General features: G+C 44.1%; 1 protein-coding gene and 1 long non-coding RNA gene across 4 annotated transcripts in view; one reads left to right on the top strand and one right to left on the bottom strand.

Annotated features, from left to right (window-relative positions):
* Nucleotides 1-29: 29 nt before the first annotated feature.
* Nucleotides 30-7,072, bottom strand: LRATD2 (LRAT domain containing 2). 3 transcript variants are annotated; one of them, XM_064645032.1, is made up of 2 exons: nucleotides 6,950-7,072; nucleotides 30-6,167 (listed from the first exon to the last, which is right to left on the bottom strand). In XM_064645032.1, the coding sequence occupies exon 2, from the start codon at nucleotides 6,160-6,162 to the stop codon at nucleotides 5,263-5,265; it is 900 nt and encodes a 299-aa protein (XP_064501102.1). In that variant the 5' UTR covers nucleotides 6,163-6,167; nucleotides 6,950-7,072; the 3' UTR covers nucleotides 30-5,262. The 3 variants fall into 3 exon arrangements, with proteins under 3 accessions (XP_064501102.1, XP_064501082.1, XP_064501093.1); XM_064645012.1 differs by lacking the exon at nucleotides 6,950-7,072 and adding an exon at nucleotides 6,372-6,876; XM_064645023.1 differs by lacking the exon at nucleotides 6,950-7,072 and adding an exon at nucleotides 6,631-6,876.
* An 81-nt stretch (nucleotides 7,073-7,153) lies between these two features.
* Nucleotides 7,154-26,117, top strand: part of LOC135409463 (uncharacterized) — a 30,703-nt gene continuing 11,739 nt past the window's right edge. Inside the window, exons 1-2 of the long non-coding RNA XR_010428222.1 lie at nucleotides 7,154-7,579; nucleotides 8,181-8,280. This is a non-coding gene — a long non-coding RNA (uncharacterized LOC135409463). The remainder of the gene's footprint in view (nucleotides 7,580-8,180; nucleotides 8,281-26,117) is intronic.

The raw sequence follows: 26,117 nt of genomic DNA, 5'->3' as shown, positions 1-26,117 counted from the left end.
AAAAAAAAAAACAAAGAAAAGAAAGAAGGTTGTAAAAGATACTATAAATCTTTTATTTCTTTTGAGTTACTATGCAATGCCCTTCATTTTGAAGGAAATGGTACAATCAATGATGTGTACTTCTTTCTCAGGAAAAGAAGATATTTGCACTAACAATTCAACATTTACTGACAGAAGACAGCTTACAGAAAATGCTCATGGTGGAAAAAATCATATTTGTGATTACACTTGTTATAGTGGATGATTTCATGAAGTGTTACAATATCAGGAATTCCAAGTGTGCATTTAAAGAAAGCTTCTAATTCAATATTAATCCAAAGGAACCATCTAAACCACTGGTGTTTGAAATCACCCTGATTTCTTCCCATTCACAGTTTAAAAAAAGTCTAAACTGAAAGTCTAAGCCCATGATAAAATTCTCCTGGCCTTATCACTTCACACTGATTTATAAGAGTAGTCAACACATATTCAATTAACAGTAGATTTCTTACAAATAGAAACTGCTGTTGGAAACAATGTATTTCCTACCTCTACTTAGTTACTAGTCTCTGATCTGTCATACAAAATTAAAATTTTGCTTTAAAAAATATTTGTTCCTACATGGCTGTTAGCTTTACAATTGGTTTTGTTAATTGCCAGAAAAGCACAGGTGGGAAACCGTTCAACAACACACTTCACATACCCAAGGACAGACCTTTGGTAACGCTTAGCCAAAGGAGAAGAGAAACAGAAAACCATTACATTCAAAATCTGAAACAGATTCATCACATAATATTACCTACTTTAGTAGTGAGTGGAATAATGAATTCAAATGAACAAAACTTAAAGAGTTTGCCTAGGGCTTCATTTATACAAAGCAATTTAAAGTTTGCTTCCATAGTCTAGGGTCCTTCAGTCTGAAGAAAGTATTTTTCCAAGTACGAAAATACAGTTTTTGAATTAGCTTTTGGGAATTTTCCCTGCCTACCCTACAATTGCCTACTATATTGGCCAGATGAGATCTAGAGAGTTGCTGTAATCAATATTTTGCATTCACACAGAATCAGAGATAACAAAATAGTCTTCAGTTTATGTCCTTGTTCACTGCCATGGAAGGTGAATGTCTAAATTGTGTTTTAAAAATTACTCGATCAAGGGATAATTGTAGGTTTTACTACAAAGGCTTTTCCAAGATATTATTTGCATGAAACACACGAATACTCCAGGGAAATAAGACTGCTCATCTACATTTCCTAGCTGTAGCTACATTTACACATCTGGGGCTCAGCCTTGACAGCCTTCACATGTGCATACTGATAATCACAGCAGTAGGTATGCCCACATGAGTAAATTCATATAGATGATTAAGTGTTTGCACAATCAAAGGGCTCTTAAAACAAATTATATTAACTTTAAATGTTAAAAACACAAGGGAAAGTTCAAGCATGAGAAGACAAAGATACCAGAGAGCAGTCTGCAGCAGATCATCAGCTTAGCTTACAACTGCTGTGTAACACACCTCTCACCAAATCAGTGCAGCCCCTGGAATTCCAGGGGAAACTGAGGCCAAAGTTTGGGCTGGATTCCGTGACCTTTGTTTGGACAAGAGGCCCTTTGAGGAACAGTTTTCACTGCACTGCTTGTTCTCCCCTATTGATTATGCAACCTCAGATCCTCCATGCTCCCACTAGAGACCTCAGACTGAAATTCCAGACCCTCATTCACTAAGAAATGTAAATATACACTTAAAACATGTGAATAGTCTTACTGATTCTCAAGTGGCTGAAAGTAGGGTCTAGTCAAAACTTTAAACTTCAGTAAAGGCTTAGGACCTTTGCTGAACCACACATTCTGCGGAAGGATCACACCTGCATTCCTTTGTGTTAAAGCAGCAGCTGCAGTGAACAGTACTTTTATCTATTCTTTCCCCCTCTTTTGTGATCTACACAAGAATCCTGAAGTAAACACATACACAAGAGTCAGTTTTTCTGGGATGTCTTTTTCTTTAAAGCTCCAGAATTCCCAGCCCAATCTGCAGACAGTAACTGAGTAAAGTACAGCAAAGACAAGAAACCAAGCAGTTGTGATGTGCTACCACAACAATTCCTGTTCTCACATCCAGCTCATTAGAGGTCCATGGCTTTAAAACCAGACTGCTTAGGAATGTGTGCAGTGGTGTTTAGTAGCACCTATTAAATAACACTGGCTAATCAACAGGTAGGGAAAAAGGAACTGCCTGTTAAAGATTCAACAGCTGCATCTTTATCTGCTGGAATAAGAAATCCCTATGTGGAGGTAGCCCTCTTCCAGACAAAATTTAAAAAGTGCCAAGCTTCCCTTCCTCTTCTACTTTTACACATAATGGAATGCCAGGAGACAGTAAGTCCCCAAACATAGTTTGTAGAGAAATTTAAAAATTCCAGATATCCATGTTTTAAATATCAAACACCTGTATCCCAGGTGTCAGAGGAGCATATGGGTTTTATAACACAGCAGAATTCGTGCCAGACTCTGCTTTGCTATGAGGCAAGCTCTCCCTTCACTCTCTGTCCTAACAAAGCAATTCAAGCTCTGGAATTCTTTGCTAAGGCCCTGTGCCTGTGAGGGAATTTATCCCTAAAGGCATGACCAGTACAGAGAAGCACCAAGATCAGCACAAGACAAGATTTCAGTTGGTCAAAGAAGCTTTGCTCTCCATTCCCAATTAGATTCGGTCCTGTTCTTATTAAAACAAAAAAGTGGAAATAAAGAATTGAAAACATAGCCAGATTACGCAGGATATCTCAGAAGGAGAGAAATAGTTAAGTGTCATAGTTCTGATGTTTCAGACACAAGGGAAAAATATTTTCACAACTAGTTTACTGTTTAGTACCCTGTAGATACATAATATTTGACATTTATAGCAGTTTCTATACTTTATGACCTAGAATATACTTTAGATCACAAATGAAAAATAAACTCATTCGGAGGACTGGAAAATAATGTGCATAACAACTTACTTTCAAATGCAAGGTTATGAAGGGTTTTTTCAAAATTTCAAAAATATCTGTAAGAAAATATTATTTTACATAGCTATATTACACAGTGAAACAAACTTTGTTATGTACAAGGTTTCAGTATGAAAGAAACCACAGCCAGACATTTGTTCATGGTCTAGATAATCTGTTGTCTCATGTCAGTCAGTAGTACAACAGAGAGACTCTCCTTCACTCCTTTTCAGACTATTTCAGTGATCATTTTAGCTTTCAGTAGTTACTAGTAGTTGTATAAAACCTGTGTGCAGATATCCACATATTAACCCTATCACAGTTAGATATGGGTAGTTTTTAAGCTATCAAATCAAGGTTGCACATCTGTTTGACAACCACAGTAACCTGAGTATAACTCAATTGCATATTGGTGAAAAAAACCAACACTTAGTGTAGGCACCTGAGCTATAGCATTTTAAGGAAGCTTGGTGTTAAACTATCCTTTGGATTTGGGTGTTTCACAGGCCAAAGTGAGGGCATGCGAGTCATTAATGGAACAGTATATGATGTATTTGCATAACCCTGAAAATTATTTTTCCTCTGAAGTGAGGATGAAGTAGTCTCTCACAGCTTTTTTCTAGTTTGTGTCTTTTAGACAGAAAACATGACACCACAATCTACTTGGCTCACATTGGCAAAGTTGCTTTTTATAGACATAACTAATCAAAAGCTGGTATCTACCTATTCTTAAACGACAAACTTTGCTCCCTTCTCAGGGGTGGAAAGGACACAGAGTACTTTGCTATTTGTGGTATAACTGTAAACAACTGCGAGGAAGACCGTATTAACCATGCTTCAAGTTTACATCACACTGTTAGCTTCCATTATTTAAATGAACTCGAGCTTATCTTCAAGTTCACATCATCATCTCGTGCTTTAAGGGGAAGGAATTTTGCTTTAGAGACTGTCTCCAAATCACTGCTTGCTCACACAATCCAGATCCCAGGACAAAGATCTGACAGTACTGCTTGTGTGGAAGAGCAGTTCAACAGCTGAAAACAAGTTCAGGGAGCATTCAGGGCAAGTGGCACTGCACTCCCCCTCCCAAAGGACTTGCACAATTTTGGAGGCATGTCCTTTCCTTTTCTCTAATGCTATAGCTCAGCTGCATACCATAAAAATTAGCAAAAAAGGAAACATGAAATTCTTAATGAAGAGGAAACTTCTTTGCAGTAAGGAAAGAAAAAAAGGAACACCCAAAACCCCCTGCCTGTGATATCGTCCAGCATGTGCTCCCTTCCATCACTTTCCATCACAGCTGTGTTTATGGTGATGTAGAACCTGTGACATGCTCACAGCCAGGAGCACCCAGCCAAGAGGTCACCCTCTCGAGGGACAGCTTACTCAAGACACTCTTACACACAAGCAACCTGTTTCTACTGCCTCGATCTGTACTACAGGCATAATCAGGAGCTCTGCCATTTGCTTTAGGAGAAGCCAGGCAGTCTGTAATGAGCACTGGCACAGTTCAGTCTGTAAGAGTCGCAGCACACACCAGTGTGCAGACTCCTTAACTGGGGTGGCAAAGTTTCTCATCCCCTAGGATCCATCACCAATAAAAACATCTTTCTGTCCCCAAAGCCACATGCTGATAGCAAAGGAAAAGGTCCCCCTGCCCACCTGCAAGTTCCTATAACCTGGGAAGGCACCAGGCACACCAAACCCATTTCTTCAAAATTAGTGGAGCTTCCTGCCTTACACCTTTTGGGACACTGGCTCCTAATCCACAAAATTTTGCTCCAGGCAAGCAAGCAAGCTTGTTGTAATACCAACAGAAGCCACGGCTGAAAAGAAACAGTAGCAGAGAAGGGAAAACAATATCCTCATGTTTAGAGCTACATGGTCATGTCCTGAAAATTGTTGGCTCCTTAATAGTATTAAATACTATTAACTTCTGCTGATAAGTAGATGTCAAAGGCATTTAGCATCTTGTAGGGTCAAGCCTACTAGCAGATGGTTGAGGAAAAGGCTATGTGTGAACACAGCAGAGAGGAAGGGAAAGAAGTGGGAGAGGAGAGGGGTAGAATTGCCCTGAGTTTTATCCTCTACAAATAAGTCAGGGGTTTTATCATCAAGCACTGAAGGAGTTAAGCACTAAAGCACAGACACTTAATCAGCTTTCCCCCTTCCTTTCACATGTGATTGGAATGAAGCTGCACCGAAGCAGCCCAAAGGGCTTATAACAGCTCAATTTCGAAGCCTTCAGTTTTAATCCCCATCACCCAGGCTAAGCAGTATGGTGGTGCTGAGGCTGCTATTCCACAGCAGTCTGAGCACCTGGATGATGATGACGGTCTTCCTCCTCCTCTTCCTCCTCCTCTGCAGCCTGCAGGTGGCTGGAGAGCTCCTGGATCACAGCAGCCCTACCGATCTGGTCATTTCTCCTCTTCTCCATAATCAGATCCTCCAGGCTCTGAAATTCCAGCGTGTGACTGCGCTTATCACCCAGCCGGATCTGCAATCGGTAGGGCTGCTTGCCTATGCGCAGCTCCCCGCCGATTTTAAACTCTCGCTTGCCGTACCGGCACCAGGCAGCAAAACACTCAGAGTTTCTCCAGCTCAAGTCCCGATCCTTGCAGCCCACCTGCTCCAGGGCATTGCGCACCACCACGGCTGGGCTGAGGGGTTTGTAGCGGTACAGCTGGTTGGCAATGCGGCCCCGTCTGCCCTGGCTGGCGTCGGTGAGGAAGCTGTTCACCACCTCCAGCCGATGTAGGTGCACAACTTGAAAATCCCCGACATAGACCACCCAGTGCGGATACTGCGCTTGGCACACAAACTCCACCAGGTCACCTGGCTTGCACCTATTCAGCAGGTTCTCCGGGGTGTAGGTGCTCAGATGCCCCCCACCTCCTTCATCACCCTCCTCTGGCTGCATGTCCTCCTCTGAAAAGCTCTTCTGGTAAATACACTCATCCCGGTAATACACTGAGCACTCCACCTCGTGCAGCTGGGGATCGTAGGGCTGCAGGGCAGGGTGCTCACCCCCCAGGTCATGCACTGAATCCTGCTGCTGCTCCAGCTCATCATCGTCGTTCGAAAAAATATAGGAGACCCCGATCCTAGGCCCTTCATCTCTGTCCATACCTGTCGGGTCGGCCGTGGGAACTTCCTTGTAGTTGAGATGGGTCAGCTTCTCCACCTGGTTCCCCATGCCCGCTGCAAAGACAGACACACGGCGGGGCTATGAAGGCAGCGCGGGGTGAGCGGCTCCCAGAGGAGCAGGGGGGGCATAAGCGCGGCTCCCCCCTCAGCCGGCACCCCGGCTCTCCCCGCTCAGCGCAGTCCCTGCCAGAGCCGCCGGGGCTGCGAGAGTCCCTCGGGGCCGGGGGGGAGGGGGAACGGGACACGGCACTTCCCTACCTGCACGGAGGAAGGCGCGGCGGCACCACCACCTGTTAGGCGGCAGCGAGGAGGAGAGAGGCGCAGGAGCCGCCGGGGAGCGGGGCAGGCACCGAGCCACCTGTTAGAGGGGGGCTGCGAGCGCCGGGGAGGCCGGGAGGTCCGAGCTGGGGACGGCCGAGGTGCGCACCTGCCCCGCCGCCCAGGTGAGCCGGGCCGGGCCGCCGGCCAGGGGCGCCTCCCCCCGCCCTCTCCCGGCTCCGGGCGGCCGCGAACTTACCCGGCGGGCCCGGCTGCGCGGCGCCGGGAGCGGCTCTAGGGCGAGCGGGCGGCGGGGCGGCGGCGCGGCTGGATCGCGATCATGGCCCCGGCCCGGCGCGGTCCGCGCTCCCCGCGCAGCGGCAGCGCCCGAGCGCCGCGCCGCCGGCTCCGCGGCTGGGCATGAGCTCCGGAGAGGCACGGCCGAGGGGAGGGACGGAGGCTGGATCCGCTGCGGACGCCCCGGCAAGCACTCAGCCCCCAGCATTTAAAGAGGCAGCTCTTTTTTTTTTCTTTTTTTTTTTTTCCTCCCCCCTCCTTCTCCTCCCTCCGCCCCGCACCTTTTCTCTCTCTTCGCTCCTACATGCCAAGTGCTTTGCTCCTCGCCGAGGCCGCTGGCGGGCGGGGGGCGGGCGCGGGGCTCCGGGCGCAGCTCTGCGCGGCTCCGGGCAGCGGCAGCGGGTGTGCAACGCGCTCACACCGAACTCGCACACGCGCGGCCCCTTTAAGGGAGCGGTGCCAGGAGCAGCCCAGCCCGCCAGTGTGTTCGGGGGGAGTCACCGGGGGTCGGAGTTTGCCCGGGACGGCACCGGGAGGCGATGCTGAGCCTCGGTGGGAACCACCGCGCTGTCCTGCGCCGCTCCGCGCAGCCCCCGCGGGAGCGGCGGGAGGTGCCTCCCTGGGGCCGCGCACAGCGACAGGGGAGTTGTGAAGCGAACAGAACCAAAGCGCCCAGCTCTCCTGGGCTGACTTAGCGCCTTCGATTCCTCCGCGCGTGGAGGGTGTAATTAGTTTAATTTATTTTCTTTCCGACTCCGAAAGATCGCTCTCTTTTTCAGTATAGAAGAATATGATTCCCTCTCCCCTGGAAAGGCATTATCAGAACTGATGGGGATATTTTTCTTTCTTTATGTTTTGGAGAACACAAACCAATATTCTGCTTTTTCATTAATGCCTAGTTAGTCTACGAGGTAGGTTTGTTTCTCATACTATTTTTAACATACACGTAAATTCATGCTGTTAAAATACTGAGAGATAATTTATGGGAGGTAGCAGTAAGGTCTTTAATTTTGTCTTATGTATTCACTTTGTCTGTTGTCTCGTAATTTATAAACCCCACTGCAACGCTGCTGTTTTGAGGATCCACTAAACAGTGGTGAATGAAGGAACAACTAGTGTTCCCGCGGCCCTAGGCACTGCCTGCACACCCCTTTGGGGTGGGGAGAATTGCTGCCTCTGGGGCTGGGGAGGTAAGCACTGTGCTCTGCTTGGGATGGTGGGGCATTGCAAGCAATTGCAGCAGTGACAGACAGTCAGATCAGGACTTTTTTTTGTTTTGGATTCACCTGGTGACTATGTCCATGGGAGCATTTTTGAAATTAATTTCCCAAACACCCACCCCCAATACATATGCACTTCGGTTTGCATCCTGGTGTAGTTTCATGTTCCTCTTGCATCCACCCGAACCAGATGCATTCCAGCTGCAAGGTTGGACCGAGGCTAGTTGAGCAAATGTCCAAAATGTGTTGAATGTAGATGTGATTTTTAGACACTGCCTGTTTCACCCTGCAGTTCCTCTCCTCCAGAGCTGCTGTTGGACAAAAGAGGGCCCTGCTTCATAGTCAGAGCATTGTGAAATTGCCTCAGTAATTAAGGATGTACATGTGTGAAGGTAAGAATATCCTAAAAGGAGGAGCTAGACTGAACACAGAAGTATTTTTTTTATGTTTTCCCATTTGTATTGGAAGTTGTGTCTCAGCACCACACCTTACTATCTTTGAAGCAGTTACATTTCTTGACTAAAATGGTTTGGCAGCCCTATGTTCAAGGCCAACTTTCCTTTTGAATCTGCTGCATGAGTAGAAACTCAGTATGGTCCAGGCAGTCACTCCTGTGCATGCACAGCCACACGGATTTGCAGCTATCGTGTTTTTTCTTTTTTTTCCTTCTCTGCTTTAACTCACCTCAGTGCTTAATTTTCTGCACCTTGTCAGCTGCTTTAATCTCTGATCTCCTTCAGTTACCTTTCCGTGACTACTCCTTGGAATCCACATTCTCTGTTCAGTCTCTGCTTTCTAGGATCAGAAACCATTGGCGAGTATTTTTGTGTCATAAACCACATCCATAATGGATTACTGCACCTGAAGGGTGGAAAATCCATGAAGAATTTACAGTGCCTATATATCACCTGGACTAGTGCCTAAAATTATGATGCTTAAAACTTCTGCATGCTTAACCTCTAAGCATCAAAGCAGCTACATTCTGCAGGCAGAGGGGCTGTGACAGTGGCATGCGACTATGCTTTTAGAGAGGGTATTGACCTCTTGTATAGCTTTTGGGGAGAAAAAAAAAAAAAAGACTTGGTGCTTATCTGCTAAAGATAACGAAGCCTTTGGATATGGAGTGGGGGCAGGAACGGAGCTGGGATCCCAAACTGCAGCAGGGCAGAGTTGAAGGCACACCTCTGACCTTGCAAGGAGACTTCTTGGTTAGGTGACTCCTTGCTCAGCTGCTGGCATTTGTTGCCCAATTTTGATACATTCAGCTTTGCATACATGTCACAGAGGCAACACCATAGATACCACACTTACAGCTGTGCTTGAACACTTTACTAAAGTCAATAGGGATGCCCACATTTTTAAATACAATACCTCCCTGGGGTCACTCCTAGGTTCCAGTCACTTCCTCATCCCGATTGCCCAAGTATTTGTTCTTTGTAAATTCTCTTTTGGAGAGAAAACTCCACCCCAGAAAAAATGCAGTTGTGGTTGTGGGGCTGGTTCACTTCAGGCAACTCCCCATCTGAGTCCCACAAAGATTGCAAGAAGCAGGGGTGAATGAGAACTGGCTCTCTCAGCTCCACACAGCCTTCCAGTGCTTCCAGAGCTGAGTTTCACATCCATGTGCTCTCAGTCTATTGTTGAGTGCAGCAACATATATCTACAAGTTCACAACATAAAAATACCATCGTAGTGTGTTGCAATGTGACTCATATGATATTTAATATGTCTGAAACTTTGATAGCCTCTTTTAAGGAAAAAAAAAACACCATGCTGCAGGGCTCTCTGGGAACCCAAAGCTGCTTGGTTATATTTTTTTCATGGCTAGGCTTCGCAAAAGAAGATTTGGGAAGGGCTCTACCCACATTTGCTACAGGCATGCTGGTGGCTAAAAAGGCCAATATGAGATAGACAAGTCTGATTGCAAAAGGCACAGCAGAAGGACTCCTTAGGTGGGATATTCTGCAAGGCACGATTCTTTCTGCGTTGTCTTTTCTCCTCAAGAGTGATCCTGCGTGCTTTCTCAAAAGAAGCAACAGCGTTATAGATGGTGTGTCTCCAGACCTCCTGATTGGAGGCCAGAGTAGACCAGTTATGAAGATCAATGTGGCCAAGTCTGAGATGTTGTTTCAGGGAGTCCTTGTATCTTCTCTTCGGGGCTCCTCTCTTGCGGCAGCTGGTGGCAAGTTCACCATAAAGCAAGATCTTAGGGAGGTGGTGGTCCTTCATCCTTGAGACATGTTGTGCCCAGCACAGCTATGTTCTCAGCAACATGGCCTCAATACTCATAACTGCTACTTGTTCAAGAAAGATGTATTGGTCACATAATCTGACCAGTGGATGTTTAGGATTGTACAGAGACAGCGTTGATGGAAGCGTTCTAAGAGTTGCAGGTGGTGGCGGTAGATGACCCATGATTCGGAACCATATAAAAGAGTAGACAGCACAATGGCTTTGTAAACACTGATCTTGGTACTTTTCTTCAAGTGTTTATTTCGCCAAACTCTTTTATGAAGTGTTCTGAAAGCACTATATGCCTTTGCTAACCTGTTGTCTATCTCTTCGTCAATCTTACCATCTGAGGAGATGAGACTACCTAGGTAATTAAACTGCTGGACTGATTTGAGCTCTAATTCGCCAATGGTGATGTGGGGATGATGGAAGACTTCTTGAGGTGCAGGTTGATAGAGAACTTCTATCTTCTTTGAGCTGACTTCCAGCCCAAAGAGCTCAGCAGCGTCTGCAAAGCAGGACGTTGAACGCTGCTGAGCTGCTTCTGTGTGGGCAACAAGGGCGGCGTCATCAGCATAAAGCAGCTCCCGGACAAGATGATTTAAGGTCTTAGTGTGGGCCTTCAGTCGCCTTAGGTTGAAAAGGCTTCCATCAGTATGGTATCGAATGTAGATACCATCCTGATCATCGAGGTCTGCCATGGCCCTTTGGAGCATCATGCTGAAAAGATTGTGAATAGGGTTGGTGCAAGAACGCAGCCTTGTTTCATGCCACTGGTTATTAGAAAGGGCTCAGAAAGTGCATCACCATATCTGACTTGGCCGTGCTGATCCTCATGAAGTGAGATGATCATTTTAAGGAACTTGGGGGGACATCCTAAACGTTTCAAAATCTGCCATAGACCTTTTCTGCTCACAGTATCGAAAGCCTTGGTGAGGTCAACAAAGGTTACATAGAGACCTTTGTTCTCTTCCCTACACTTCTCTTGCAGTTGTCTGAGAACAAACACCATGTCTGTGGTAGTCCTGTTGGCCCTGAAACCACATTGACTTTCAGGTAGAATTCCTTCTGCCAGGATTTTGCCAGCAATTGAGAGCAGAGTAATACCCCTGTAGTTTGAACAGTCTGATTTAACTTCTTTCTTCTTACACAAAATGATGATGACTGTATCACGAAGGTCTGATGGTAGTTCACCTAATTCCCAACAGCGCACCACAAACTTGTGAAATTTAGCATGGAGTGCAAGGCCTCCATGTTTCCAGACTTCAGGTGGAATTCTATCAACTCCAGCTGCCTTGCTGATTTTCACCTGCTGTATGGCCTTAAGAGTTTCTCCCAAAGTGGGGGCAATATCCAGTTAATACTCCATTGATGTATACAGAGGGGACTGCACCTCTTGGCTTAGAGATTGTGGAACGTCTATGGAGCAGGTGACTTTTATTAGTTTATGTAGCTGATATGATTCAGGGACCTTTGTAGTGCTAGCTGTGGTTGCTTTAAACTTAAAGCCCTCTAATTTTGAGAATTAGATGTTGCAGTTATTTTGTTGCCCCAGTGCTATATCACCTTGTTGCTCCAATTGTATCTCATCTTTAACCATACACATATCTTACATCCAGAAATTAAAAAGGTGATATTGATTTGAAATCACAATTCATCCTTACTTGGGTGTGAAATGCTGTGTTCCCATTGTTATTGTTAATAAAAGACACCCAGTATGAGAAGAAAAAAGTCTTCTTGTTGTATGTTTATATTTTTTCTTAGCAGCACTTCTGAGTAAGACAGGATTTAGTGTCATGTTCTGTAAGCACATTGTGTTTCACAGATATGCAGCCAGCTGATGGCTATGACACCCTTGAATTATTTAATAGCTTCCATTTCTTTTTTCAGCAGAGTTTTATGAGAATTGAGATAAACTATGCTCCATTTGTCATGTAAGCACTCTACATCATGGAGTTAGTGAACAGGAGTGCTTAAACATCACGGTGGAATTAGGGGCACGGAAGAAATAAACCACTTCCTAGTGAAGTCCATGGAAGTTCTTCCATGGAGTTCTTTAGAAATTTATCATGCTCTTAGCTGGGGGAGGTGTGTGATCTGAGATTCCCTTGATGGATGGTGTCCTTCCGTGACAGCCATAGCTAAGTCCACCAAGGATATTTTGATTCAGAATTGCAGCATTTCTTCTGTTGCCTCTCTGTTCTCCAGTGGAAGCTGCATCCCTGAGTTGGGCACCAAATTCTCATAAAGCCAGGAATACCACCTAAAATGAGATTTATCAAAGCTGGCATGCCTGAGGTATTTGGTGGGGAGTAGCACAGAGAGTCCTGACAGCTGCTGGAATATAGTTCTTCCTTTCAGTCACGTTACACAGCCTAATACTTTCCCAAGGTTAAGTGCTTTAATGAGGTTGGGTTTTCACACACAAGAGGAAATGGTGCCACGTCACTTGATAAAAAGCATTAATATTTCAGATTGCTTCCTTGAGGTATGAAAGACCAAGGTTGAAGTCTCTCATCTCACCAAAGGAACTTGAACCAATATCTCCCAGGAGAGTACTGAAAGCCACCAGACTGTAGGCTCTTTTTCAGCAAGTCTCTGCTCTCTCTGTCCCACTGAAACCGTTCAGCTTTGTATGGGCTCATTAAATACCCATTCAATCAGTCTGGAAAAAAAGAAAAGATTAGATTCAGGTGCTCTTAGATTCAGGTGCAGGAAAGGGATGAGAGTGCTTTGAGGACCTCTCTAATGAACATTCAGATGTTTCACGGTCATGCAGTATCTTCATCAGGAGTCATTCAGATAGATCCACCAGAATCATCTGAAAGTTTTGTTTTTAAGACATGCTCATGACAAAGTTTTCTTCATGTCTGCCCAGGAAGTGATTGGTTTCTGTTGTGTTAGAGCCATACCATGCTGATACCTCTGTTGGACCACACCTTCTGAAAGCAGAAGCATGAATTTGTGACATGTTTGGGCTTATGTGGGAAATAAGCTGGCACTCCTTGGTGGTTCTGCCTGTGTGTCCAGGAGAAATATCAGGACTTTCCAGAACCAGAAAATTGATGCAACTCAAAATGTTGACAAATACCATGAGAATGTTGGTATTTCTGAAACTTGAGATTCATGTTTGATGAAACATAAGAGATACAATGAGCCTTTGTTGTCAGCAAGGCTTTATCTGCATTTAGCCTATAAATCTTTGATGATATCAACAAGAAATTGACATTTCTGTGCTTCTAAACATATGAGCTTTGGTATTCCATATAGTGTAGCATGGCTCACCATATATTCAAGAATTGAAACTGAGGCAAACTGCAGATCAGAGAGAAGCCCACATCAGAGAGCAAATTCTGTTTTTTTCTATGACTGAAAGCTTATGGCTCTGTTATCTACTTTCAACACTGTAATTTGTGACTAAATGTGATCCGTGGCAAAATAAATTGCTGAGATTGCCAAAGCCACAGAGTTTTTGACTGAGATGTCCAAGCTGTATCTCAGAAGCTCTTCTACTGTGAGTTTTTAATTGGTGCATTTCAGCAAATGAAAACGAAGTAATTCACATGTCAGTAGGGGCCGGGATTCTTAGGAATTACTATCAAACTGACTTGAGCAGCAGGAAAAGCTTAATTAAAACGCAGTCCGTTTTTTTTTACCAGAAAATAGCAAATATATTTCAGATGTAACTTAACAAGGAAGGAGATATAGCACATGCATCTTTCCAGCATGAGGACTACTAGTCCCTTGCATCTCTCATCTGTCTCATGCTGAGCATCTCCCCTAGAAGCTCCTCCTGTGATGTGTCTTTTAGCACGTCACTGGACTCCTTGCTGCCTTGGTAGCACAGCATGTCCTTTCTTATGCAGCCAGGAAAGGGTGGAACTGCTGCATCCAGTGGAGAAACCTCTGATGATTGCTCCTGGTGTGCAGTACCTAAGCAGAAGCCATTAGTAAAGGGAAGGCGTAATTTCTTTAGTAGTTGCTATCCTGCTTATAAAACATTAAAATATTAATGTGAGGTAAATGCATCACTCTTTCCAGCAAATCTGTGTTGTAACTGCAGGTTACTCAGAGAAGTTGTGGTTGCCCCATTCCTGCAAGTGTTCATGGCTGGGCTAGTCTTTGAGCAGCCTGATCTATTTGGAAGGTGTCCCTGCCCATGGCAGGAAGGTTGGAAATAGATCTTTAAGGTCCCTTCCAACCCAAACCATTACATGGTTCTGTGTTTCTATGACTATGTGCTCATGCTTCCCTTTTAAATGGGGAAGAACAGAGGAATTACTAAGCAAAGTGTCTTGCTGTGGTCTGTGCCAGAATATGATGCTGGTAAGATCAGACCACGAGGCCATACACAAAGTGGTAACACAGTAGGGAATGTGTGGGGTCTACTGTCTTCACTCCTTCTTTGGTTGCTTGCTAATTTGACTAGAAGGACTGGCCGTGGCTGCTCCCTGCAACCATCTCTGCAGATCAGTGGCAAAGCAGAGGAGCAGTAGTTGGATAGATAATCCACTCACTGACTCATTAGACTGGGAAACAGGTTAATATTTTTCTTCCCCAGCCAATGCAACAGAGAGATACAAAGCCTCAAACCATCTGTGAAGGTGATGTTTAGGGCTTTCTGCTGGACCTATTCCAAATCCAGCAGAGCAGAACTCAGCCCCTTGCTGGTCTCAGTTGCTGAGGCTGCAGTGCTGCAGGGGTAGCATCTGTGGGGTTTGTACACAGCCGCCTCCACCAGGGAGGGCCTTGGGCTAACCTGGCTCACAGTGTGTGGGTGGAGAGTTGAAAGGCTCTCACAAGCCTAGTGTCACATTGCTTATCTCCCACAGTTCTCACCACAGATGGATGTACAGAGTGAACCTGCATCTGCCCCAGGTGTATTATGAGTATGCCTGTGGGAGAGGGATTTGCTGAGCAAGGCAAGGAGGGAACAGGCAGCTGAAGGATCTGCTCTGGGGCATTAGAGTTGAGGTAGGGCTGGGGGAAGCTTGTGGGCTGCAGTTTACATCAGTCTGAGGCAGCTTTGCACACCCCCAGCAGACTGAGTCACCAGTGAATTTGGGTGTGAGCAGTAAGATACCCTTGAGAACACCAAGTGATCTTTAGCTATATGAATTTGGACTTCTAATGAAATTAAATGGAAGGATCAATGCTTTCAGGCCTCTGGTCTCCATTTATGAATAGGAGCTACTCCTACCTGTTGTACTGAAGTGCTGCAATGATAAACAAAACCATCAAGGTCCTGAGGTGCTCAGAGTGCCTGCTAACACAGCCCATGGAGACAGAGAGGAAAATCGCAAGGTTAGTGATACATTTTTCCAGGGAGTAGGAGTGTCCGAATTTGAATCAGCCTGCTGATATCCACAGTGTTCAGGAGGTCCCTGACTCCTTACCCAGGCCTGACTGTGGAAACCACATGAAGCAAACTACCTACGTCATACACATCAAATGAGTTCCAGGGAGGTGGTTCTCGCTCAGCTGCAAGCAGCCCTCTCTCATAACTCACTAACGATGCTGCTGAGTTCTTGTGGCTGCAGGGGACCAGCCAAGCCTAGTCAGGCTGAAGTCACTTCTGTGGATTCATTCATTACTGCCCGCTACCAAGAACCATTTTCTACCTTAAATGCACACCTTGAGACAACATCCTCAGCTTGCAGACAAATAGCAGGTACAGTGGCTGCTGTGTTAAACAATTGCTTCCCCTTTGTGGAAGGTGCATAAGCATGAGGAAATGCCAGTGTTCTTCTTGTTTAAGAAAGCATCAATATCATTCTTGCCTTCCACTAAGCCCTTTCTGATAGTGCCTGTGGAGGAGAGCAAGGAGCAGATGGTTATTCCTTCAATCCTGTGAACTAGTTAGATGAAAACCATGTTCCTAGTAGAATCTACTGTCAAGGAAGCTTCTGGCATGCTGGATGGGAGTGCTGGGTTGGATTTATAAAGTGGTCTCTGGATAATGCTGTGTGTGTTCATAATAATGACTTTTATACCTGCTAGAACTGACAGCCTTATGCATTTGCCTTTCTGGAGACAGATGTTCTCCCTCCTGGTTATGTGGGTTGATTCCAACCAGGGAAAGAGTACAGCATAAGCAATGTTCTCTTCATTGGTGTTTCATTCCCTTTTTTATTCCTTTCCCTCCCTCCTTCCCTGGGCTGTCTTTTAGGCAGGAGCCTGACCGATCACATCGGCTGCTGCAGGGAAGCCCTGTGGCCATCCCAGTTCATCCTCCTCTGCCATCTGTCAGAGCATAGGAGGAGGCTCAGGGCAGGGCTCTGAACTCCTCTCAGCCCAGTAGCACTCAAAGCAGTTTGATGATACTTTCCATCCTCACATGTGATACCAGCTGCAGACTGAGCTTGATGCTCATACTTACGGGAGGTGCTTCGTTTCAGACAACCCCTGTATATGTTAAAATTGTCAGCTCCACACCAAATCCCTTTTCTTGGCTCTTTCTGTGCAACATGGTGTTCTACTCTGATTCAAGTGTTTTATGGTTCCACATGAAGGAGATAACAGCATGAGCAAAGCTGAGGGTAAAGATAAATCATCTGTAGGGAAAAATAAGAACATTATTTTCTGGAAGGCAGCAAGACCACCATGCCAAGGGACAAAAACACTTACTGTAGCAACTGTAAGTTGCAACAATCAGCTTAAATCTATACTGCCTTAAATTCAAAGTGATTTCAATACAAAGCCATTTTGCAGTGCACTTTTTTATCAGAATGAGCAGTAAAAAAACAGTCCTCTGTGAAAGATTCACATTCCCATTTTTCACCTGACATGTCCTTCATTTGTTGCTATAAACTAAATCCAGTTCATAGTTAACTTGAGGGAAAGACTCCAAATGACTCTAAGGGGAGAAGAATGAGTTGTGTGCATTGTGTTCTTCTAGGAATGCACTGATTCAAGGGCCTAATTCTACTGGGTGTCCTCCCTTTTTAACATCTACAGTCTACTGATCATAAGAGTAATCAGAAACAGGACAGTGTTATTTTGCTTCTATAGAATAGAACAGGCAAAATAATTCCTACAGAGTATGCCATTTCTTTGTTCAAAATCTAACAATAAAATCCATGTGAAGGTGATGTCTTTGGGCTAGATTAATGAACTGTACTTTGATTACAACAGGAAAAATGATAAATTAGTCTGATTTTACATCCTTTAAAGATGACTCTGCAATACAGAACAATTTTGTGTATTCATGAAACTCAGCAAGATTTACCAAGTCTTGTGAAATGTCTTGCCTTTTATGCCTTTTTCTTTTTTTTTGTTTATTTCACTCTTCATCCATGAAGAACTCTGAACAATTCTTGGCCTTTTAGAATCTCTGTTGCACCTTCTTTTATAAGTGCAGAAGGGAGACATTGCCAGTTCTAGGTTTCCAGTACAGACTAATTAAAGTCATGTAATAGCCAGATTTCAAGCATGTCCTCCGAGGCAAACTCTGTCCTGGGCTGTATTTATGAGAGTGTAGCCAGCAGATCCAGCGAACTGACCTTTCCCCTTTGTTCAACACTTACGAGATTGCATCTGGAGTGCTGCTTCAGTTTTGGGCTCCCCAGCATGAGAAGGACAATGACAGAGCCAACAGACAGAAGTGGAAATAGGGAAAATTCCATTTGAAATATTAAATGGTTTATTTTTGTTCATTTGTTTGTTTTACCAAGAAGGTGGTCTAATTTTGACATAAGTTGCCCAGAGATGCTGTGTAATCTCCACCTTGGAAGCATTAAAGACTGGTCTAGGTCCATACCAGAAAAACCTGATTTAAGTAGACCTACTTTGCTCAGGGTTGAATAAGATGACCTCTGCAGGTCTCTTTCAACCCAAATTATGATTCTGTGGTTTCCACAGGACACAACAGATCTGCTCATTAATAATACCTACTAGATGCAGCGAATATCATTTACAGCTTCTTTCAATTCCGTCCTGGAGTCTGATTCAGAAAGAACTAGATAAAATCTTCTACTCAATTTAAAACTCCGTGAAGAGAAAAAAACCCTCAAGGCTTTCCTTGTCTAAATACTTAAGTTATGATTTTCCTGGACTTCAAAGGCAGAAACACTTTTCTGCCTGGAAATGTCTCTGTCTATGGATGTATGAGAATATAACTTTCCTTATCCTTGCAGATATACCAGGTCATCTGAACAGATGAAAAATCCCCAGACTGCTTCCCTGATTCTCCCCTGGCTGTTTGTACTTTGTAGGACTGTGTGTACACTCTACTCATGGTGAACAGCACTCTCTTAGTTACCTTGTGGTTGTACCCAGGGGACCTTGTCACTGCCCCATGATGGGGCTCAAAGGCTTGAGCAGTGATGCTCTAATGGTCAAGGGTTTCATGAATTCCCTTCCACATTAGAAATTCTGACATATGGGCTTTAGTCCAAAATCCAAGCTCAACATAGTACTAAAATGACTGCAGTGTCAGGTCTTGTGAAAGACAGGCATTACAAATCCCAAATAAATTCCTACCTTAAGGCAATAGGTTGCTGCCATTCTTTACCAATCTAAACAGGCTTGTGAGAAGGTGCTACCCTTGCAAGCAGGGCCGTGAGAACTTGGCTCTGAAAGAGTATGGTCTCTTTGGTACTGCTGTATTCAGTGCTTGGGATGAAGGACAGCCGGGTGGCTTCTTGTGTGCTGGAATGAAGTCACCGAGAGCCATGCATGTCTGGGCTCCTCTAGCTTGGAGCTAGCCTTATTCATTCCACAAAAGAGGCTTTGAAAAGTTGATTGCTTAGGTTTTAACTTTTCCAAAAAGGTTTCTCTGTTAAGAGCTTCTGGTTGGAAATACCAAACCCTGTTGTTGCTAAGATTAAGGTATTTGTTTCTTAGAAATGGCTTATAAGTAGAGACCAGCACATGGATTATTTCTCCTTCTTTAGCCAAGTGGAGCGAAGGTGCTTCAAGTAAATTGTGCTTCCAGTAGGATCAGTTTTGCATATGATTTTGGTAATGGCCTTGGGGAAAGAAAGGTCAGATCTAATTTTTTATATTTGTAACTCATATGGAAAAAAAAAATGAAAAGAAAAGCAGTACTTACCACTAACATATTGGACATTTAGACTGTTTTAAATGCAGATAGCAAAACCAACTACTGTGTTTCAGTAAAATTTAGAATGTGTTTAATTTTTGCATACTAATGAAAAAATGGAACATGGTCACATTTATGGGTTTTGCTTTTCTGAAATAGGATTTTTTCCCCACTTTATTTCTGTGTTGTTTTTTCTTCCCAAGGCTAATGTCACAAGCAAAATAAAATCTGCCTAATTAACTGGGCCTTGGGAAGATTACGAATACCTGTCAGGAAACAGAAGATTTTGTGTGGTTGCTAAAAATGACCTTAACTGTGACCTGGAAAGACTGTGCTTGTAGTTTGTGAATGAAGTCAGTAACCGTGCTGTGGTACTTCTGGCCTTATTATGAAATGCCCATCACAGATTGTGTCTAATTGCACATGGTGATTTTATGGTATCTGTAGCTACTGAGCCAAGACTCAGATGTCAGATATCAGCATTCTTGCTATAGTTAAATGATGCTGCCATCTAATAGGTTCTGTTTATCTCTCTTACAGCTTCCAAATTGCTGTGTCTTGGGTCAGTGGCTTAAGTTCAATTTTTGTAAATTCCTGACCAAAGTTATTAGCTCTTCCCTTTAAAAACTAGGACGAATTAATGCTGCATTATGGCCCATTCTGGGAAGTGTGGTCCCAGCTTTTATCACTGTCACTGGGCTCAATTCTGCTAGGTTTCAGCAGAAGGAGTTTGGTGGAATTCCTTCAGGAATCCATCCCTTTGCTTAAATGAAGAGAGAAGTCTTATGCTGATGTTCACAGAGATTGCAGGATTGCTTCATCCCTCTGGAAGCCTGGAAGAAGGTAGAACCATGTGGTGGAGAACAAATACCTCCTCACTTCCCCCAGCCTCAAATGCACATCCTTGACTTGAGCTTCAGATGTATTTACAAACAAAATGTATGATAAAAAAATGGATACTCATGTTCCTAAAGTTCAAGGGTGCAGTGTTGATTCCTCAGTCAGCATCACCATTAGCATACTATCCTGAGTCCTCTTGGCCAATCCTCCCTGTTCCTACCAGATTCCAAACACCACAATCTGCTTCGGTATGGCAAAAGGGCTCTCATGGTGCCTGTGCCTGGATGGAGCCTACTGTAATGGCCTCTCTCTTTCCCTCTCCACTTCAGCTTTATCAGGTCATGCATGATGCTGACAAAAAGCAATATTTTTCTAAGATCTTTCCACCAGTGACACTGAGAGAAGATACTGCTGAGATAAATTTTGTGGCTCTCTGTCCCATATCTGTTTTTCAGACAGTCACCACTGTGTAGAGACACTTTCAGTCTTTGTCATATATGGTGTCAGCTGCCAGCAAAAGAACTAAAATACTGATCTCCTCTCTGTATTTCGTTTTCATGCTGCCCTGTACTGCTCCCACTTTCCAGTTTCATAACAGTTTTTGCAGCATGCTTTCTTTCTCTCTTATGCACTTGGTAGTGGCAGTAAAATGTGGATTGTTCTCAATGTTTACAATCAAGTCCTACATATGGAAGTGATTTATCAACAAGATTACAGGCTGGAGTCCTGTGGAAATTGGACTCCAAGGTGCCATAATTCTTTAGAAAATGGCAGCCATAGTAGGTTTTGCCTCCCAGCAGCGGTCCATTATTGATAGCTTTATTCAAATATTATATTCAGAGTGTAAACAATGACCAGCTTCACAAATTTATACTTATACAGGTGCAGCTAATGCAAGTCTTGCCTATCATACTCATCTCTGTTCTTTCATACCTGTCCCCTCTTTCTTTACTCTCACAGTCTTTGTTTCTTTCATTTTGTGCAAGAAAGGTGATATATCTTCCCAAAAAACTTTTCCATGCAAAGTAGTGCCATAAGAAGTCATAATCACTAAGATATTCTCCTGGAAACATGGAAATGTCAATTCCTGGAACATTCTGATGTGACAGATGAGATAGACAGGCACTTTGGCCAGTTGCACAGTACAACTGAAGCTCCACATCATTTATAGCCTGTCCCGCTGCTCAGTGGCAGAGAGAAAATAATGCTGTAGTTCTCCTGGGACACTTTTTAATTACTGGACCTATGGCAAGGGAAAGGAATAATTAGCACAAATGCCCACTGTAAGATATCCAGCCATTGCATATTTCTTTCAAGGGAGGGCTGTGGGCTACATTACAAAATATGCTCAGTGGGATGATGTGGCTGTTTCTGAGCAAGGAATGAAGTGGTATTTTGGTCTGTCTAACTGCCAGTGTTGCCTTCTCTTATCTTCTTACCTCCACACCAGAGCATGCTGTCCCACTAACATTGGTGATGCTCTTAGTTGCTACACAGCCAGCCCACTGAACCAAGGGACCCTAAACTCCCCTGGGCAACGTCAAAGGTCTCGAAGACAAAGTCAGCTGGAAGAACAAAGAAACTGAGAAACTTGAGATATGTCTCCCATGACCGTATGAAGCTTAGAGAACTGCCAGACTAAAGTGCTCTTTACATTTATTGTTTTATATCCCATTTTATCTGCCTCTCAGGGCATTGTCTCTTTCCCTGAGAAAGGGAAGAACAGCAGGCACTGAAAAAAATCAAAGTGTTTGAGGCTGCAGTGTCCCAGTAAAGCTGGCTTGTGGGGAGGGAGGTATGGACACTTCTAAGATAGGTGGTTGTCTAAAAGCTGGAATAAAATACCTGAGAAGTAATCATATGTAAAGTTTAGCTCTAACTGTGCCAGCCTGTTTTATACTGGAATTCTTTGATATGAAGATCGGCATCACAAAGTATCCATAAATATTTTGGAACCAGCAAATTTAGGAGGCAACTGTGATATAAATAAAAGAAATTTTGAGGGTTATGAAGCAAGTGAAATTAGCAGAACTCCTACCGACTTCAGTGAGAACAACTTTGGGCCTTGAATTATTTGACTCATAACTCTTCAGGAAGATTGAAAGAAGAATGATCTAGGATTTTCTTGATCTAAGATTTTATTAATGCCCAGGCAGGATGTTGTTTAATCTTTGAAATAAATGCCAGCACTCAGAACACATCAATTGTTTGGATTCTGAGCTCTGTGTTACACTTATTCATGGACAGGCAAATTACAATGAGAATAATCATTGTCAGAATACTAATGTGATGTAAACTAGTGTAGAGATATTTATTCAATGGAATGCAATTACCAGCAATACTCTATTTTCTGAACAGTGTGACTGTAATCCAATTTAGGCTGTTTAACCCCTGGTGATTTGTTTCTGTTTGTATTGTGATAGGTTGAAAACAGGCAGGATTGCTGGGGGCAGCAAAAGGGAGAGTGAGGGGAAATAGCACCCCATGTAATCTGAGATCTTAATGACTTTACTAAATCTACATCACCACAGGGCTGTTCTTCATGGTTGTGCTGCTAATTGAATTTTAAAATAAGGGTAGATCCCACATTCACTTTCTCCCAACATCATTTCGTTTTCTGACAAATGCTTAGTCACCAGTTTAAAAAATCCTTTATGGCTTTAACCTGAAGTTACCTCAGGACCTCGAATTTCATACAAGACAGGATTCTCATGTACATGGTAGCGAGTGATTACGAAGATGTACAAGGTGACTTTCATGACCAACTTCTCTTGCAGAAGTGTTCTGCAAGTGACTGCAGAAGTTGCAGCAGGATCCCATGGGTAGAGGGCAGCTTCTCTCCTTCGCAGAGAGGGGCATCACGGGAAGGACAGTGTGGGGACCTTGCTGCAGGCAATTTCTGAAGACTAAAAATCTTCAGCTGTATATTGGTGCACTCATTAGCACAGAGGAGTCCCCCAGAAACTAGCACAGTTTCTGTGCTTCTGAAACTAGCACAGGATATGTTATCAGCACAGATAGAAGTCTCGGGATCTGGTCTTTAAATAAAATAATTGCCTGGGCAATCTTGTTTTAGCTGCAGGGGAATATTTTTTAAACACACATAAATAGGTAGGGAAGACCTCAGTGTCCATCTGGTACAGAGTTTGTTAATGGTGATGGCAATTTTGACACTGAGCTGAGTGCAAGCACACAGATCCTGAAGGGTGGAGCTGGATCCAGTAAGGGAGACTATGGGTCTGAAATATTCTACCTCTTCCCAAACACCAGAAAAAAAGTATTGAGGAATGAGGATAATCGTCACTGGCAGGAGGATAGGCCTATTTTCCAGAAAGCTACATAGACCTCTGAAGACTGTTGAAATTGGAAGAGTTTTTCATAGTACCACATCTTTCCCCTCACCTAAACACCTATGGTGAAATTAGTCCCTTTAATTGCAAAACTCAAACTGGCCAGAGATACAAGGTTTCATCACAGCGGTAGGTCAGTATGGAATGGACTAGGAAATGTACACTGCCAACCCTGCCTAACTGCACCAGACAGGGCTCTGGGTGGGTTTTCAGCTCTGCCTCCCTGGCCACCATAGCTGAATATCTCAGTGGTGGACTGCAAACAAAGTGGGAGGAATGAGATAGGAGAGAGACTTTGCTAATGGTTTTGGATATGCATTTCTTGAAGACTTGGTGATAAGATATATCAACATTTCATTGCCTAGTTTGTTCTATACAGAAGGCTGTTTCATCCTGTGGCAGGCTTAGGAAGGCTGGGATCCAGTATATCCCCTGGGAGGATGTTAGCAAAGGAGTTATGCTTTACGTCCCCTGCGCCTGGCCCCTGCCAGTGAGATGATGCCAGGTCTTGAAGGCTGATATAACCACCCATAGCTGTGGAAGTCTTAGCTTCCTAGCAACTGATCTGAAAGTTCAGTATTATTAATGATGTGTGTTGCTGCAGAGACCTGGATTTACCACGCTTAGCACAGCGTAAATACAGCTTAAGAATGCTATTCATGGCCAAAGGAATGCATGACTAAGGCCCTAGCTATCCAAAGGTTATTTCCCCAAGACAGGAAACCTTCAACCAGAAACCACTGCATAACTGCTTCCAGACTAGAAAGCACAGAAAACCAATTCTCTGCAGAGAAATGGTATCCGGATGGGAACCTGAGTAAGATTTCCAGCTTTAGGGCATTTGCACTTTCATTCAGGTTTTTGTGTCACTTAAGCACCTGTCTCGGGGAAAAGATGCCAGCTGGGGCTTGCCCACATATGCTGTTGATATATCTTCCAATGGTAAGAGGAAAGCAGAAATGAGCAGGTAAGAATATCACAGTTAGGACAGAGCAGTTCTGTCTCCCAGAGATTCCACATGTGAGAGATTTGCCAGATCAAACTCTTAGTATTTCCAACAGCCATTCAGCCGTAAGAACTTAAGCTGTGAGTGAAAAGCTATTGCACACAGTGCAACTATTATTCTTTCACGTCCCAGTCGAGCTGTTTGCTTTTCCACTTTTAATTTTTAATATCGTTTGTCTTGTGAGTTTGCATGAGACGTCCCTCCCAAGTCATTTACCAGGAATGCTGCAGGGACTCCTGACAATGCAACCAGGGCTCACCACATCAGTGAGCTAAGGAAGAAGGCAGTTGTGTTTCTTACAACAGTCCTTACTTGGACCCGATTGGATTCAAACTACATGCCACTGGGGGCTTTGTACATCTGTAACAGCAGAAACACCTGCAGAGCAGACTTTCAGGATGACAAATTTTCTCTCTCTCTGGACTTTCATCCATTTCTCTCTTCCAGCTCTCATCTAAGCTGGATTCTCTTTGCCAGTGTGCACAGTCCATGTTATTTATACTGGTGTACATGAGAATCAGAGCCTTTCTTTCCTTCGCTGCAAAGCTAAACTTGCTGTACACTGCCCAGCCACCTCCTCTTTGAAGTACCATTCCCTCTAAGCTGTCTGCTCACTTTAACAAATTGCAGCATATAGCCTCTGTGAAAAGCCAGAGCCCCTTGGCCACTTCTCATACCACCATGTTTTGAAAGGCTGATGTTTTACAGTGAAACTGAGTGTTCATTTCTATTCAATACATATGAGGTTTGAAATGAATCATGGTTCCACCTAAGCCACTTTCCACTGTGTTTCCAAAGTGTTATTCTCGACTTAGTACTTAATATACAAGAATGCTGACTTCATTTGATTTCTACCTCCTCTTCCACTAGTTCCAACATGAAGTTTGGTCCTGACCTTTGACTGTAAGATAGAAGTGGGCAGAACCTATGATTTAGCATCTTTCATGTTTGTGTATCAGTTACCTGACTACAAGGTGTTGTTCCTTGTGTAGCAACCATAACCTCTATGACTTCAGACTGTATCCTGCGGTGACTGGCACTGCTTTACATGTTGTTGCAGCTATGTAACTTTTTGTCAGCTGGAGCCCTTGACTATGATTGCCATTAAATGAACAGGAACAGATTACTGTATGCAAGGGAAGAGGGACTTCAGGCTCATGTTCAGCTGATCAACCAACACCCCCAGTTCCTTTTCTGCTGCGGCAGCTTTCCAGACACTCTTCCCCCAACCTGCAGCGCTGTCTGGGGTTGTTGTGGCCCAAGTGCAGGACGTGACACTTTGTTTTGTTAAACCTCATACAACTTGCCTTGGATCATCAATCCAGCCTGTCCAGCCTGTTCAGATCTCTCTGCAGATCATTCCTACCCTCCAGCAGATCAACACTCCCCCCCAGCTTGGTGTCATCTGTGGACTTGCTGAGAATGCCTTTGATCCCCTTGTGATTGCTGCCAAATATATCAAACAGGACTGACCCCAAAACTGAGCTCTGGGGAAGATCGTTAGTGACTGACCACCAGCTGGATGTAGCACTGTTCACTCTCCCTCTCTGGGCCTGACCATCCAGTCAGTTTTTTTACCCATTTAACAGTGCTCCCATCCGAGCCATGAGCAGCCAGTTTCTCCAGGAGAATGCTGTGGGAGATGATGCCAAAAGCTTCACTAGAGTCCAGGTAGACAATATCCACATTCTTTCCCTCATCCACTAAGTGGGTCACCTAGTCGTAGAAGGAGATGAGATTAGTCAAACAGGGTCTGCC

The sequence above is a fragment of the Pseudopipra pipra genome, chromosome 1, assembly GCF_036250125.1.
Source record: "Pseudopipra pipra isolate bDixPip1 chromosome 1, bDixPip1.hap1, whole genome shotgun sequence".
Lineage (NCBI taxonomy): Eukaryota > Metazoa > Chordata > Aves > Passeriformes > Pipridae > Pseudopipra > Pseudopipra pipra.
This window is presented reverse-complemented; position numbering and strand designations above follow the sequence as displayed.